This window comes from Anomaloglossus baeobatrachus, chromosome 10, assembly GCF_048569485.1.
Source record: "Anomaloglossus baeobatrachus isolate aAnoBae1 chromosome 10, aAnoBae1.hap1, whole genome shotgun sequence".
In the NCBI taxonomy this organism is placed as follows: Eukaryota; Metazoa; Chordata; class Amphibia; order Anura; family Aromobatidae; genus Anomaloglossus; species Anomaloglossus baeobatrachus.
Genome location: NC_134362.1, coordinates 191,019,971 through 191,033,828, shown reverse-complemented (window position 1 = coordinate 191,033,828; position 13,858 = coordinate 191,019,971). Strand labels below are relative to the sequence as shown.

At 50.6% G+C, this 13,858-nt stretch overlaps 1 protein-coding gene across 1 annotated transcript in view; it reads right to left on the bottom strand.

Moving 5' to 3' along the window:
• The window catches only part of PMFBP1 (polyamine modulated factor 1 binding protein 1), a 166,617-nt gene that overhangs the window by 23,005 nt on the left and 129,754 nt on the right, over positions 1 to 13,858 (bottom strand). The window contains exons 28-36 of the mRNA XM_075326032.1: positions 6,856 to 7,102; positions 5,644 to 5,833; positions 5,417 to 5,570; positions 5,179 to 5,346; positions 4,933 to 5,100; positions 4,358 to 4,525; positions 2,720 to 2,887; positions 2,471 to 2,638; positions 2,283 to 2,345 (exon numbers count right to left, since the gene is read on the bottom strand). Of these exons, the coding sequence (XP_075182147.1) occupies positions 2,283 to 2,345; positions 2,471 to 2,638; positions 2,720 to 2,887; positions 4,358 to 4,525; positions 4,933 to 5,100; positions 5,179 to 5,346; positions 5,417 to 5,570; positions 5,644 to 5,833; positions 6,856 to 7,102 (1,494 nt within the window). The remainder of the gene's footprint in view (positions 1 to 2,282; positions 2,346 to 2,470; positions 2,639 to 2,719; positions 2,888 to 4,357; positions 4,526 to 4,932; positions 5,101 to 5,178; positions 5,347 to 5,416; positions 5,571 to 5,643; positions 5,834 to 6,855; positions 7,103 to 13,858) is intronic.

Sequence of the window (13,858 nt, the reverse complement as noted above, 5' to 3'; positions counted from 1 at the left end):
ATACAGAGGTCCACAACCAGAGACCGGTTGTGGCTAACCAGACCGCTGGCAGCGGTGTTGTGTGCCCTCCAGATCCCGAAGCCCGGACCCCCAATGCACAGCACCTCAGCAGGGATGCAGAGTGCAGGCCAGCGCAGAGTAAACCCTGTCTGAGAAAATGGCCGCCGGAGCGAAGAGAGGGGGCGTTACTGTAGGAGAGCGGGATCTGGAGGGCCATAGAGACCTACAGGGGAGGAGACACGCACAGCAGTGGGGAGTGTCCCTCCCCTGTGCAGGACGGCCGCCGGGAGGAGCCGAACTTGTTCCTCTGCATGAGTGACATGCGAGGGCAGTGAACAGAAACTAGGCCTCCGGCAAAGCCGGGGCCTAAATTTGAGCGGCGAGGCCGACGCGCAGGCACCATCGGCGCAGTCTTGGGCGACAGCTAGAGAACCCGCCGGAAATGCCAAGATAAATACAGTAAGCACACTCTCCCCGTACAATAAAGCACAGGGACCCCAAACATATAAACGTCTCAGGTACTTAGCTGCTGAGACGCAGGGCCAGGTCCCTGGGGATGAGTGCTCCGGTCCAGCAGGATCCTAAAGGGCTGCGGATGGAGACCGGTCTCCTGCCAGGCATGGAGAACCGTGCTGGCTCCCACTTCCAGCCAGAGCCCAGGAGGGATGGTGAAGGAGCACGGCCTGTAAGGCTTCAGCCTTGTAAATCAACCTTAACAACACCGCCGACACAGTGGGGTGATAAGGGACATGCCGGGGGTCCAGACGTGGACCTGCACTTCTTCAATCTCGTTCCAAAAAGGAAATAATCATATGAGAATGCATGTGTGGATGTATGCCTCCTGAACACAAAGAGATAAACTGTCTGGGACTGGCTCACCAGGGGGTGTATAAGCTCAGAGGGAGGAGCTACACTTTTAAGTGTAGTACTTTGTGTGTCCTCCGGAGGCAGAAGCTAAACACCCAAGGTCTGGGTCTCCCAAAGGAACGATAAAGAAATCACTGACGTGTGAGCAGACCCATTCATTATAATGGGTCTGCGTATGTCAGTGATTCTGGTACGTTAAAAAAAAAGCACAAACGTCCCAGAATCACTGACGTGTGAAAGGGGCCTAAAGCACATACAGATGGGTGCAAAACTAGAATCCCCTGCTTAAGATTGACTTGTGGACTTTCTGTGGTGTTGGACAGACAGTATAGGGGGGATGTAAAAACACTGTAAGGAACAGTAGGTACGTGCCAAATAACATCGGGGGAACTCATGTTTGACAGTCTCTTTGGAAAATGAAAGCTGAAATGTGATTAATTACTACAGATTCCCTGGAAATAATTCTACTGGAACCATTTACTATAAACTATCATGCACATATTGTGTTTTTCACACATTCATGTGATTGGATGAAAAGTGATGCAAAAATGCTGAAAATATTGACATCGCTACATCTCAGGAAAAATGATGCAAAGCTCAATATACACATGGGGTGGGGGGGAGCAAATGCACAAGACCTGAGAATGACATTGATTCTATACAAAGCACAGCAGAAATGCCAGGTGTGAACATGTTGCAGGTAGTTGATACGGTCTGTGATAAAAGGATGTGTGAATCCAGCCTTAGGATTACACAGAACATTCATGCTTATTTAGACGAGCCAATAATTGGTGGATGAGTATTTGTAGGAATGCTGGTTCCCAAGTACCTGTCAAACAAGCAGAATGCTTGATCGTCGGGTGCAATGATTTTTCAACCCGGTTAAAAATCCTCACTATGAGCAGCGCATCGCAAGGTGTAAACAGGAGATGGTGCGGTGTCCACAGAATTTATGTTGGTGGACAGGCCAGTAAATACTCACAGACTAATGACAGAAGATGTAAACTGCCCAAGGCCAAAAAAACTAATGCACTGCCAGGATGCAGCAAGACCTCCATTAAATGGAGACATCACATGTGCAAAGGGAGCTTGATGGTAAAATTGCACACTTGTGGCTTGCATAGGGCACTGTTCACACATGCAGGTTCACAATATCTGCCAAGCAGCCTATTAAACTACCAGTAAACTATTACCAATCAGAAAAAATGTATGGCATGAATCATGCAGTGCAAAGCAAGAATAAGGGTGGAACTGCCCACTGCAAGGAGCTGCATACCGACTACCTCTGACAAGCCTGATACCCAATGGCTGATCTCCACCTGTAATCATGCCCTATCTGGTTTCAACATGTTGCAAACATAGGCAGCGGCAGAGTGGAGTACCAGCCTTGTAATCCTATAGCAGCAGTTAAGCACCTCGCTGGTGGCCGCATTGTACTTCTGCCTCAGTTGGTTCAGTGTATTTTGGAGGTCGTCTCTCTGTGAGGAAAACACAAAAGAATATGCTGCATCAAGACGTTTCTAAGCGGAACTGATCCCAACTATGGGAGCATGGCGATGCTGGGACCGGTGGTTCTACAGCAGTTCTAACCCCTGTACTGTACCTCTCTGCCTTCAGTTCTGAGCTTCTCCATGATGTCAGCGAGCTGATCCTGCAGCTGCTTCACGTCGTCCTCCTTCTGCCGGAGCTCTTGCGCTCGCTCCTGGTGCAGCCTCTGCCAGTGCTGCAGTTGGTTACCATGATCTCGCAGGCGGCTCTCGCATACCTCTGCCTACAATACAATGACAGTAGTGATGAGCGGGGTACGGTGAACACCAGGAGGACCTATCTGTGCCGGGGTTTCCACACTCACCTCTTGCTCCTTCTGCCTGTGCAGATCATGGAGCGCGCTCATTTCTGTACCCGTTCTGCGTATTCGCTCTTCTTGGGCCGCGTTGTCTCGCTCCAGCTCCGCTTTCCTCTGTTGTACGCGCTGCAGCTCATTCCTTAGAGCCGCCAGTTCTCTGTTGCGCTCACTTATCTGCTCAACAAACAAACAATGACACTATTCAGTTGGCAAAAATGATATAAAATCAGTCTACAGGTAGTAATGCATCTAAAATAATACATTCTCTTTGATCCCTCCCAATGTTCGCAATTACTGCTGCAAGTCTGTCACTTTTGCATCACCCCTGCTCGTTGTCAGTTTACCTTAGCTGCAGATCTTACAGCTTGTATACCAGACATGACCGCTGCAGCCAATCACTAGCTTCAGTAATTTTGTCCCGTATTCTGATGTGGTAAGCGATTGGCTGAGGAGTATACAGCTGGTGTTAAGGGTTTAGACTAGACTTGAGCAGTCAGAAAATGTCCCATAGCGTGCACTTAAGAAGATAGATTTTATGATGAGTACCAAAAATCCTCTCTCTCTCATAAACTTAACTGGAGAACAAAGGAAACCGAGAGGTGAATTCTAGTGCCACCTGGAGGCCGACGCTAAGAATACATTTTAAGAAAGTCGGCTCCTCCCCAACAGGGAACACCTGGCCTGCCGACTCAGCAGTTAGTGCAAAAACTATAGAAGCAAAGACTTCCCAAACCAGGGAAGGTGCGATGTACCCCAATGTAATGAGAAATAGTTTACAGTAAATACCAAAAATCCTCTTTTCTTGGACTCTTCATTGGGGGACACCGTAAATCATAGAATGTTCCAAAGCAGGTGGGAATACTAAAATTGGGTGTCAGTAGGCCAAGTGTAGCCTGTTGGGGAGAAGCTGGTGTTTTTCTTAAGATTTATTCTTAATGCGAGGAGTCAGCAGAATAAAACCCATGGTGTCCTGTGTCCCCAAATGAGGTGTCCAAGAACAATAGCCATAATTAGAGTGGGGCGGGTGGGTTGGTAAGTGTTTAGTGGACAAAGCATAGGATAGTCTCCTGGCTCTTGTGGTCTGGATGCCAGGGGGAAAAAAACCCCAAAAAACCCAACCTACATTCTTTGCTCGCAGTGTCTCCACCGCAATACCCATAGGTGATCAGGAGAGAAGTTAAATCAGAGGGTGAAGACTGCTGACAGAACTCATTAAAGAGGACTTGATACCAATTAAAAAAAAAAAAGACCAGGTTTTGCTCTTATTTTATTCCTGCTGCTCCAGTGAATATTTTAATCTGCTATACGGTTCCAGAGATATGGGTCTTTTTATTTAATGCTAATTTTTATGGTCTGTACAAGAGGGAGTGGCTCACAGGGTAATTATGCATAGCAGTCTAAAGACCCACCCCAGAGGATCCCATGAGCCACGCCCCAGAGGATCTCATGAACCACACCCCAGAGGATCCCATGAGCCATACCTCCCCCTTTGTAATGACCATGGAAAATGAACAAAATAAAATGTGCAGAATTATATAAAACAAAAAAACCTGCATATTCAGGAGAGCAACTGGAATAAAATGAGAGCAAAAATGGCCACCTGACTTGGTGACAAGTGCTCTTTAAGCCACTGTCTTCTTGTACCTGTTCTCTGGCCTCTCGCAGACTGGCCTGAGTGGCGGTGACCTGGCTCTTCAGCTCCTGTACACACTCCTGCGCAGCGCTCAGCTCCTGACTCCTGCCTCTCACCGTTTTCTGCGCAGCTTCTTCCTCCGAGCGCAGTCGTATCATAGATTCCTCCAAACGCTTAGACTGGGGAATGAGTGAAAATGATTTATGAGTAAAAAGAGCATCAGGCAGAGGATATGACGCGCTGATTATTAAAGTGGACATCAATGTAGTGTCATTCTGTGCTGCTTTCCATCTGAGAATTATCCCGGCAGACACCACTAGGGGGAGCTTACTGATAGGCTTCTTGAATTCAATGGAGGCTATAATAACATCCTCAGTGAATTCCGGTTTGTGGCGTCTGACCCTATAAGAATGCATTATAAAACTTATATTAGTAAGGACATGAAAAGAAAGGAATATTCTGTGTGGTGAGCGTGCATGCAGCACATTGATGGAGATGTATCGCTGCATTTATGCCGGGTTACCTGGCGGTTTAATTTTCACTTGCAGTGATGGCGCTGTGGTGTTATTATCATTACTGTACCCACCTCCTTGGTCTGAGTCTGGATCTTCCTCTGTGTCTGCTGCAGAGCGCTCTTGGTGAGCTCTAGCTGCGCCCCGCTGTCCCTGGCTTCCTCCTGCGCAGTCTGCCATCTTCTCTCCAGCTGCGTATGACTGGCCTGCATACTCTGCAATGCTCGATCGCGCTCTGCAAGCTGCAGAAACATAGCAGAAATGCTTTAGAGCCCCCTACCATCGTCTTTCTAATGAGTGGGTGCACGGTCTGTACTCACCAGCCGGTCAGAGTGCTTCACTCGCAGGCCCAGCTCCTCCACCTCTCTCTGCAGCGCGCTCTCCCGCTCTTTGCTCCGGTGTTGCTGCCGCTGCAGCTCTTCGTGCCGTATCTGCTGCTCTTCCAGCTCCACTCTCAGCGATTGCTGAATTGTGTTTTGTTCCTGCAGCTAAAAGGACATTTCTGTAATGATGTGCTCTCTGCGGGCATTCTGGGACTTGTGTTACCAGGTCAGTCACCTGTTGCTGCAGTGCTTGCTGCTGCTCCTGCTCGCTCGCCTGCTCCAGCTGCACTTTGCTCAGTGAATGCTGCAGTTTCAGAGCTTCTTGAGATGCCACTTGATGCCTCTTCTTGGCCTCATTAAGCTCCAATTTCAGTCGCTCCACCAGTGTCCTGCTCATACAAAGTCATTATTTGGACGTATCTGACAGGTGTAATGACAGTACCTGACACGCCATGACAGTACCTGCACTGCTCCAGTTCTTCGTCCCCGGCATTTGCTCGCTCCCTTAGTGTACGCATTTCACTTTCTATCTTGCGCGCTTGTTGCTCCTGTCTTACGACTTCGGCTACCCGCTCGCTCAGCTGTTCTTGTGTGCTTTGCAGGGCGCTTTCCACCAGCAGAGTCTTCTCCTCCTGACCGGCCAGGCCCTGCACTGGACACAGGATCACAGCATTTTTGTTTTCTGATCTTCCACCGGGTGGAAGTCGTGCTCTTCTGGTGCAGTCAGATTACGTCTTGTAACCACACATTCTACAGTGTGTCCACCCATATCCTGTCCACCGCCATTTACTTGAGAACGGCGGCAGCTATAGGCTTAGAAGTGGTGTCTAGGTTTAGTAAAGTAGCCATACACTACGCAATGAAACCACCTATAGCGCCACCTGGTGGAAAACAACGGAGTTAGCATTTTTATCTTGAAAACGGAACGAGATAGAGAAAAAAAGTGAATTACAAAGTTGCAGGGCATCATCAATTCAATACGAATCGACACCTTGCATACAGAAATGCCATGATATGAAACCCATGAACCCACAAAACATTGAATGCTGGTCACGCATATGGCACTCATTTAACTTTGATGCTCACAGTGGCCCCCGTCAGCTGCAATGCACATCTGGCCTCTGCACAGCATACTGTATTCTTGCTGCACGTTGTGCAATATGGTAGGTGACACGTTTGCACAAGCATCTGTGATACGTCGTCGTAGGTCCTGCAATGTTGGTGGAGGGGTCGCATACACCTGCTGTTTGATGTGACCTCACAGAAAGAAGTCCAATGGGGTCAGGTCAGGTGAGCGGAGGCCACTCCACACAGCCACCATACCCAATGACTTGTAGGAAGGTCTCCATGAGGTATCGCTTCACGTCCGCAGCCTTGTGAGGTTTACACGTTCTAATCATAGCATTTCTGTATGCAAGGTGTCGATTCGTATTGAATTGATCATGCCCTGCAACTTTGTAATTCACTTTTTTTTCTCTGTTCCGTTTTCGAGATAAAAATGCTAACTCCGTTGTTTTCCACCAGGTGGCGCTATAGGTGGTTTCAATGCATAGCACATGGATACCTTACTATACCTAGACACCAATTTTATGCCTATAGCTGCCGCCATTCTCAAGTTAATGGCGGTGGACAGGATATGTGAGGGCACATTGTATACACATCGGTGCCACTTACCTGCTTCTTGATGGAGTTTGTAAGTCTCCTGTAACTCTTTCTTCAGCTCCTGCATTTCCGCCCTCAAGGCGCCATTCTCTCGCTCCCTCTGGTCGGACTCTTTCTGTGCGCTCTGCAGTCTTCTCTCCATGTTACGCGCCGTCTCCAGGTGCCGCTCGATCTCCTGATTGAGGGATTTTAAAGAGCTGCGAGCTTGCAAGAGATCGGCCTCCGACTGACGCAGGAGAGAATCTCGCTTCTGAATGGCCTGCGAGACGGGAAGAGCAAGTGTCTGTAAGTCCACATAGTAAAGGCATAGCCTGGTATTTCTTTGTCGCTCTATTGGGAGACCCAGACAATTGGGTGTATAGCTACTGCCTCCGGAGGCCACACAAAGTATTACACTTAAAAGTGTAAGGCCCCTCCCCTACTGCCTATACACCCCCCGTGGGATCACGGGTTCCTCAGTTTTCATGCTTTGTGCGAAGGAGGCACACATCCACGCATAGCTCCACTGTTTAGTCAGCAGCAGCTGCTGACTTTGTCGGATGGAAGAAAAGAGGGCCCATACTAGGGCCCCCAGCATGCTCCCTTCTCACCCCACTTTTGTCGGAGGTGTTTGTTAAGGTTGAGGTACCCATTGCGGGTACGGAGGCTGGAGCCCACATGCTGCTTTCCTTCCCCATCCCCTTAGGGCTCTGGGTGAAGTGGGATCCTATCGGTCTTCAGGCACAGGAGACCGTGCTCCGTCCACAGCCCTGGGGATCTGCTGGACATGGAGCTGAGTATCGTCAGGGACAAGGCCCTGCTACATTAAGGTACTCTGTGTCCCCGTACAAATCGCGCACACACACACACCAGCATTGCTGGGTGTGTTAGTGCGCCGGGGGCAGCAGCGCAGCGCGCTCGTGCTATACTCACTACAGCTTGCTGAGTGAGTTTATGTGTTAGGAACTACCGCGCCGACCGCTGATGGCGTTTACAGCAGCGCTGCGACGCGGCTGGGACTTGTGGTGCGCCGGGGAGTTCCGCGCTGGCCGCGCTTATACGGCGGCCGCGCTTATAAATCGAGTCCCCGGCTTTTGCGGCCTAGTTCCGTTTCGTTCCCGCCCCCAGGCCTGCCAGTCAGGGGAAGGGCGGGAAGCTGTGCTGAACTTCAGCGCTGAGGGTTGGAGTCTGCTTAGCATACTCCAACCCCCCTCACTGGGCACAGTGGGACGCCAGTTTCCCGCACTTTGTCTGGGGCACGCCCACGGCCCGCCCCTCTTCACAGGACGCTGGCAGCCATTCCTGTTTGCAGTCTCAGTGGAGAAGGGAGACAAGCTCTGGGAGACCCAGACACGAGATTCTGGCGACCACACACCCGCTTGGAGCGGGCGGTAAGCGGCACCTCGGGTGCTGACACCACTTGTGCCGAAGTGTTCATTTGTATATGCTTGTATTCTATACATTGCCCTGTATGGTCGCTATTCTTGGCTATATACCCTCCTAGATTGCTAGACAACATGTCGTCCGCAAAAGGCAAGGGGGCCAAGACACAGGCTTTCTATGCTACCTGTACCATATGTGCGGCTGTTCTACCGGTTGGTGCCACTGACCCCCATTGTGTGCAATGTTCGGCCCCTGTGGCACTTGCTCAGCCGGGGCCTCGGCTAGAGGTGGCCCAAGGAGAACCACCTGTGAACACTGTCCAGGTGACAGGGACGGAATTTGTAGTTTTTGCTGATAGATTGTCTGTGACTATGACTAAAATCCTTGAGACTTTGCAGTCCAGACCGGTACATCAGACCATGGGCACTGTTGATTCAATGCTCCCTGGCCCCCCTCATTTGGAACAAATCCGTGCTCCGGGGGGGTCCCATGCATCCCGGGGTGATGGCTCTGACACGGACGACAGTCCCAGACAGCCTAAGCGAGCTCGCTACGAGCGACCCTCGACTTCATCTCACTGGTCAGGGTCCCAGCAAGAGGACTCTCTATATGATGAGGCAGAGGTAGCTGATCAGGAGTCTGACCCTGAGACCGCTCTCAATCTGGATACACCTGATGGGGACGCAATAGTGAATGATCTCATAGCGTCCATCAATAAAATGTTGGATATTTCTCCCACAGCTACTCCAGTGGAGGAGTCAGCTTCACAGCAGGAGAAATTCCATTTCAGGTATCCCAAGCGTAAATTGAGTACTTTTCTGGACCACTCTGACTTTAGAGAGTCAGTCCAGAAACACCACGCTTATCCAGATAAGCGTTTCTCCAAACGTCTTAAGGATACACGTTATCCCTTTCCCCCTGAGGTGGTCAAGAGCTGGACCCAGTGTCCAAAGGTGGATCCCCCAATCTCCAGGCTTGCGGCTAGATCCATAGTGGCAGTGGAAGATGGGGCTTCACTTAAAGATGCCACTGACAGACAGATGGAACTCTGGTTGAAATCCATCTATGAAGCTATCGGCGCGTCGTTTGCTCCAGCATTCGCAGCCGTATGGGCACTCCAAGCTATTTCAGCTGGTCTTGCGCAGGTTGACACTGTCACACGTACATCTGGTCCGCAAGTAGCGTCCTTAACCTCCCAAATGTCTGCATTTGCGTCTTACGCTATTAATGCTGTCCTAGACTCTACGAGCCGTACGGCAGTGGCGTCCGCCAACTCCGTGGTTTTACGCAGAGCCTTGTGGTTAAGGGAATGGAAGGCAGATTCTGCTTCCAAAAAGTGCTTAACCAGTTTGCCATTTTCTGGTGACAGACTGTTTGGTGAAAGATTGGATGAAATCATTAAACAGTCCAAGGGTAAGGACTCATCCTTACCTCAGCCCAGACCAAATAAACCCCAACAGAGAAAGGGACAGTCGAGGTTCCGGTCCTTTCGAGGCTCGGGCAGGTCCCAATTCTCCTCGTCCAAAAGGACTCAAAAGGATCAGAGGAGCTCAGATTCTTGGCGGGCTCAGTCACGCCCAAAGAAAGCAGCCGGAGGAACCGCTACCAAGGCGGCTTCCTCATGACTTTCGGCCTCCTCTCTCCGCATCCTCGGTCGGTGGCAGGCTCTCCCGCTTTGGCGACATTTGACTGCCACATGTCAAAGACCGTTGGGTGAGAGACATTCTGTCTCACGGGTACAGGATAGAGTTCAGTTCTCGTCCTCCAACTCGATTCTTCAGAACTTCTCCACCTCCCGGCCGAGTCGATGCTCTTCTGCAGGCGGTGTGCTCTTTAAAGGCAGAAGGAGTGGTGATCCCTGTTCCTCTTCAGGAGCAAGGTCACGGCTTTTACTCCAATTTGTTTGTGGTACCAAAAAAGGACGGGTCTTTCCGTCCTGTTCTGGACCTAAAACTGCTCAACAAGCATGTGAAAACCAGGCGGTTCCGGATGGAATCCCTCCGCTCCGTCATCGCCTCAATGTCTCAAGGAGATTTCCTAGCATCAATAGACATCAAAGATGCTTATCTCCACGTGCCGATTGCTCCAGAGCACCAGCGTTTTCTACGCTTCGTTATAGGAGACGAACACCTTCAGTTCGTAGCCCTGCCTTTCGGTTTGGCGACAGCCCCAAGGGTCTTCACCAAAGTCATGGCAGCAGTAGTAGCAGTCCTGCACTCTCAGGGTCACTCTGTGATCCCTTACTTGGACGATCTACTTGTCAAGGCACCCTCTTAAGAGGCATGCCAACACAGCCTGAACGTTGCGCTGGAGACTCTCCAGAGTTTCGGGTGGATCATCAACTTTTCAAAGTCAAATCTAACTCCGACCCAATCGATAACATACCTTGGCATGGAGTTTCATACTCTCTCAGCGATAGTGATGCTTCCGCTGGACAAACAGCGTTCACTACAGACAGGGGTGCAATCTCTCCTTCAGGGCCAGTCGCACCCCTTGAGACGCCTCATGCACTTCTTGGGGAAGATGGTAGCAGCAATGGAGGCAGTCCCTTTCGCGCAGTTTCATCTGCATCCACTACAATGGGACATTCTCCGCCAATGGGACGGGAAGTCGACGTCCCTAGACAGGAACGTCTCCCTTTCTCAGGCGACCAAGGATTCTCTTCATTGGTGGCTTCTTCCCACCTCATTGTCAATAGGAAAGTCTTTCCTACCCCCATCTTGGGCGGTGGTCACAACGGACGCGAGTCTATCAGGGTGGGGAGCAGTTTTTCTCCACCACAGGGCTCGAGGTACGTGGACTCAGCAAGAGTCCACCCTTCAGATCAATGTTCTGGAAATCAGAGCAGTGTACCTTGCCCTACAAGCCTTCCAGCAGTGGCTGGAAGGCAAGCAGATCCGAATTCAGTCGGACAACTCCACAGCGGTGGCATACATCAACCACCAAGGAGGGACACGCAGTCGGCAAGCCTTCCAGGAAGTCCGGCGGATTCTGACGTGGGTGGAAGACACGGCATCCACCATATCCGCAGTTCACATCCCGGGCGTAGAAAACTGGGAAGCAGACTTCCTCAGTCGCCAGGGTATGGACGCAGGGGAATGGTCTCTTCATCCGGACGTGTTTCAGGAAATTTGTCGCCGCTGGGGAATGCCGGACGTCGACCTAATGGCGTCCCGGCACAACATCAAGGTCCCGGCCTTCATGGCACGGTCTCCCGATCTCAGAGCTCTGGCGGCGGACGCCTTAGTTCAAGATTGGTCGCAGTTCCAGCTACCTTATGTGTTCCCACCTCTGGCACTGTTGCCCAGAGTGCTACGCAAGATCAGGTCCGACTGCCGCCACGCCATCCTCGTCGCTCCAGACTGGCCAAGGAGATCGTGGTTCCCGGATCTGTGGCATCTCACGGTAGGACAACCGTGGGCACTACCAGACCGGCCAGACTTGCTGTCTCAAGGGCCGTTTTTCCATCAGAATTCTGCGGCCCTGAGCCTGACTGTGTGGCCATTGAGTTCTGGATCCTAGCGTCTTCAGGATTATCTCAAGAGGTCATTGCCACCATGAGACAGGCTAGGAACCTAACCTCTGCCAAGATCTACCACAGGACGTGGAAGATATTCTTATCTTGGTGCTCTGCTCAGGAAGTTTCTCCCTGGCCATTTGCTTTGCCTACTTTTCTTTCCTTCCTGCAATCCGGGTTGGAAAAAGGTTTGTCGCTCGGCTCCCTTAAGGGACAAGTCTCTGTGCTATCTGTATTTTTTTCAGAAGCGCATAGCACGACTTCCTCAGGTACGCACGTTCCTGCAGGGGGTTTGTCATATCGTCCCTCCTTACAAGCGGCCGTTAGAGCCCTGGGATCTGAACAAGGTTCTAATTGCTCTTCAGAAGCCGCCTTTCGAGCCTATGAGGGATGTTTCCCTGTCTCGCCTTTCTCAGAAAGTGGCTTTTCTAGTAGCGGTCACGTCTCTTCGGAGAGTGTCCGAGCTAGCAGTGCTGTCATGCAAATCTCCCTTCCTGGTATTTCACCAGGATAAGGTGGTGCTGCGCCCGATTCCGGAGTTTCTCCCTAAAGTGGTATCCCCTTTTCATCTCAATCAGGATATCTCCTTACCTTCTTTGTGTCCTCGTCCAGTTCATCAATGTGAAAAGGATTTGCATATGTTGGATCTGGTGAGAACACTCAGAATCTACATTTCCCGCACGGCTCCTCTGCGCCGCTCGGATGCACTCTTTGTCCTTGTCGCTGGCCAGCGTAAAGGGTCGCAAGCTTCCAAATCCACCCTGGCTCGGTGGATCAAGGAACCAATTCTTGAAGCCTACCGTTCTGCGGGGCTTCCGGTTCCCTCAGGGCTAAGAGCCCATTCTACCAGAGCCGTGGGTGCCTCCTGGGCATTACGGCACCAGGCTACGGCTCAGCAGGTGTGCTAGGCGGCTACCTGGTCAAGTCTGCACACTTTTACCAAGCATTATCAGGTGCATACCTATGCTTCGGCGGACGCCAGCCTAGGTAGACAAGTCCTTCAGGCGGCGATTGCCCACCTGTAGAAAAGGGTCGTTTTTACGGCCCTATCATGAGGTATTATTTTACCCACCCAGGGATTGCTTTTGGACATCCCAATTGTCTGGGTCTCCCAATAGAGCGACAAAGAAGAAGGGAATTTTGTTTACTTACCGTAAATTCCTTTTCTTCTAGCTCTAATTGGGAGACCCAGCACCCGCCCTGTTTTTTTGTGTACACATGTTGTTCAGGTTGAATGGTTTCAGTTCTCCGATATTCCTTCGGATTGAATTTACTTAAACCAGTTTATTGGCTTTCCTCCTTCTTGCTTTTGCACTAAAACTGAGGAACCCGTGATCCCATGGGGGGTGTATAGGCAGTAGGGGAGGGGCCTTACACTTTTAAGTGTAATACTTTGTGTGGCCTCCGGAGGCAGTAGCTATACACCCAATTGTCTGGGTCTCCCAATTAGAGCTAGAGGAAAAGGAATTTACGGTAAGTAAACAAAATTCCCTTCTTTGTGTCATAGGCTTAGGCTGCATCTGATAAAATAATGGAAGCCGACATTCGGCTCGGTCTTGCCCATTGGCCATGACAGTTGTTATAAATGTAGTCATGGATGGGCAGAGAAATCATCTGTGTACAGGAAAGTGATTAATCACCGGCCTTCTGTTCTCATTAATATTTACAGGTTTATTCATAAAGTATTAAAGCCGCTTTGTAAACAGGAGATTCTCACAGACTCAGACCACGGAAATGAAAATGACGTTACCGTGTCTTGTCCGGTCTCAGGCTTCATTATTAGACGGCAGGAACCAGAGACCAGTTCCTTTGTTGCAGCCATTTATGTAAACGCAGCAGCAGTTTTTGTGTACTCGCCCTCACCTGTTCCTTGTGGGTGGTGACTGCAGCGGCTTTTGTATACTCGCCCTCTCCTGTTCCTTGTGGGTGGTGACTGCAGCGGCTTTTGTATACTCGCCCTCACCTGTTCCTTGTGGGTGGTGACATGTCTACAGCGGCTTTTGTATACTCGCCCTCACCTGTTCCTTGTGGGTGGTGACTGCAGCGACTTTTGTATACTCGCCCTCACCTGTTCCTTGTGGGTGGTGACTGCAGCGGCTTTTGTATACTCGCCCTCTCCTGTTCCTTGTGGGTGGT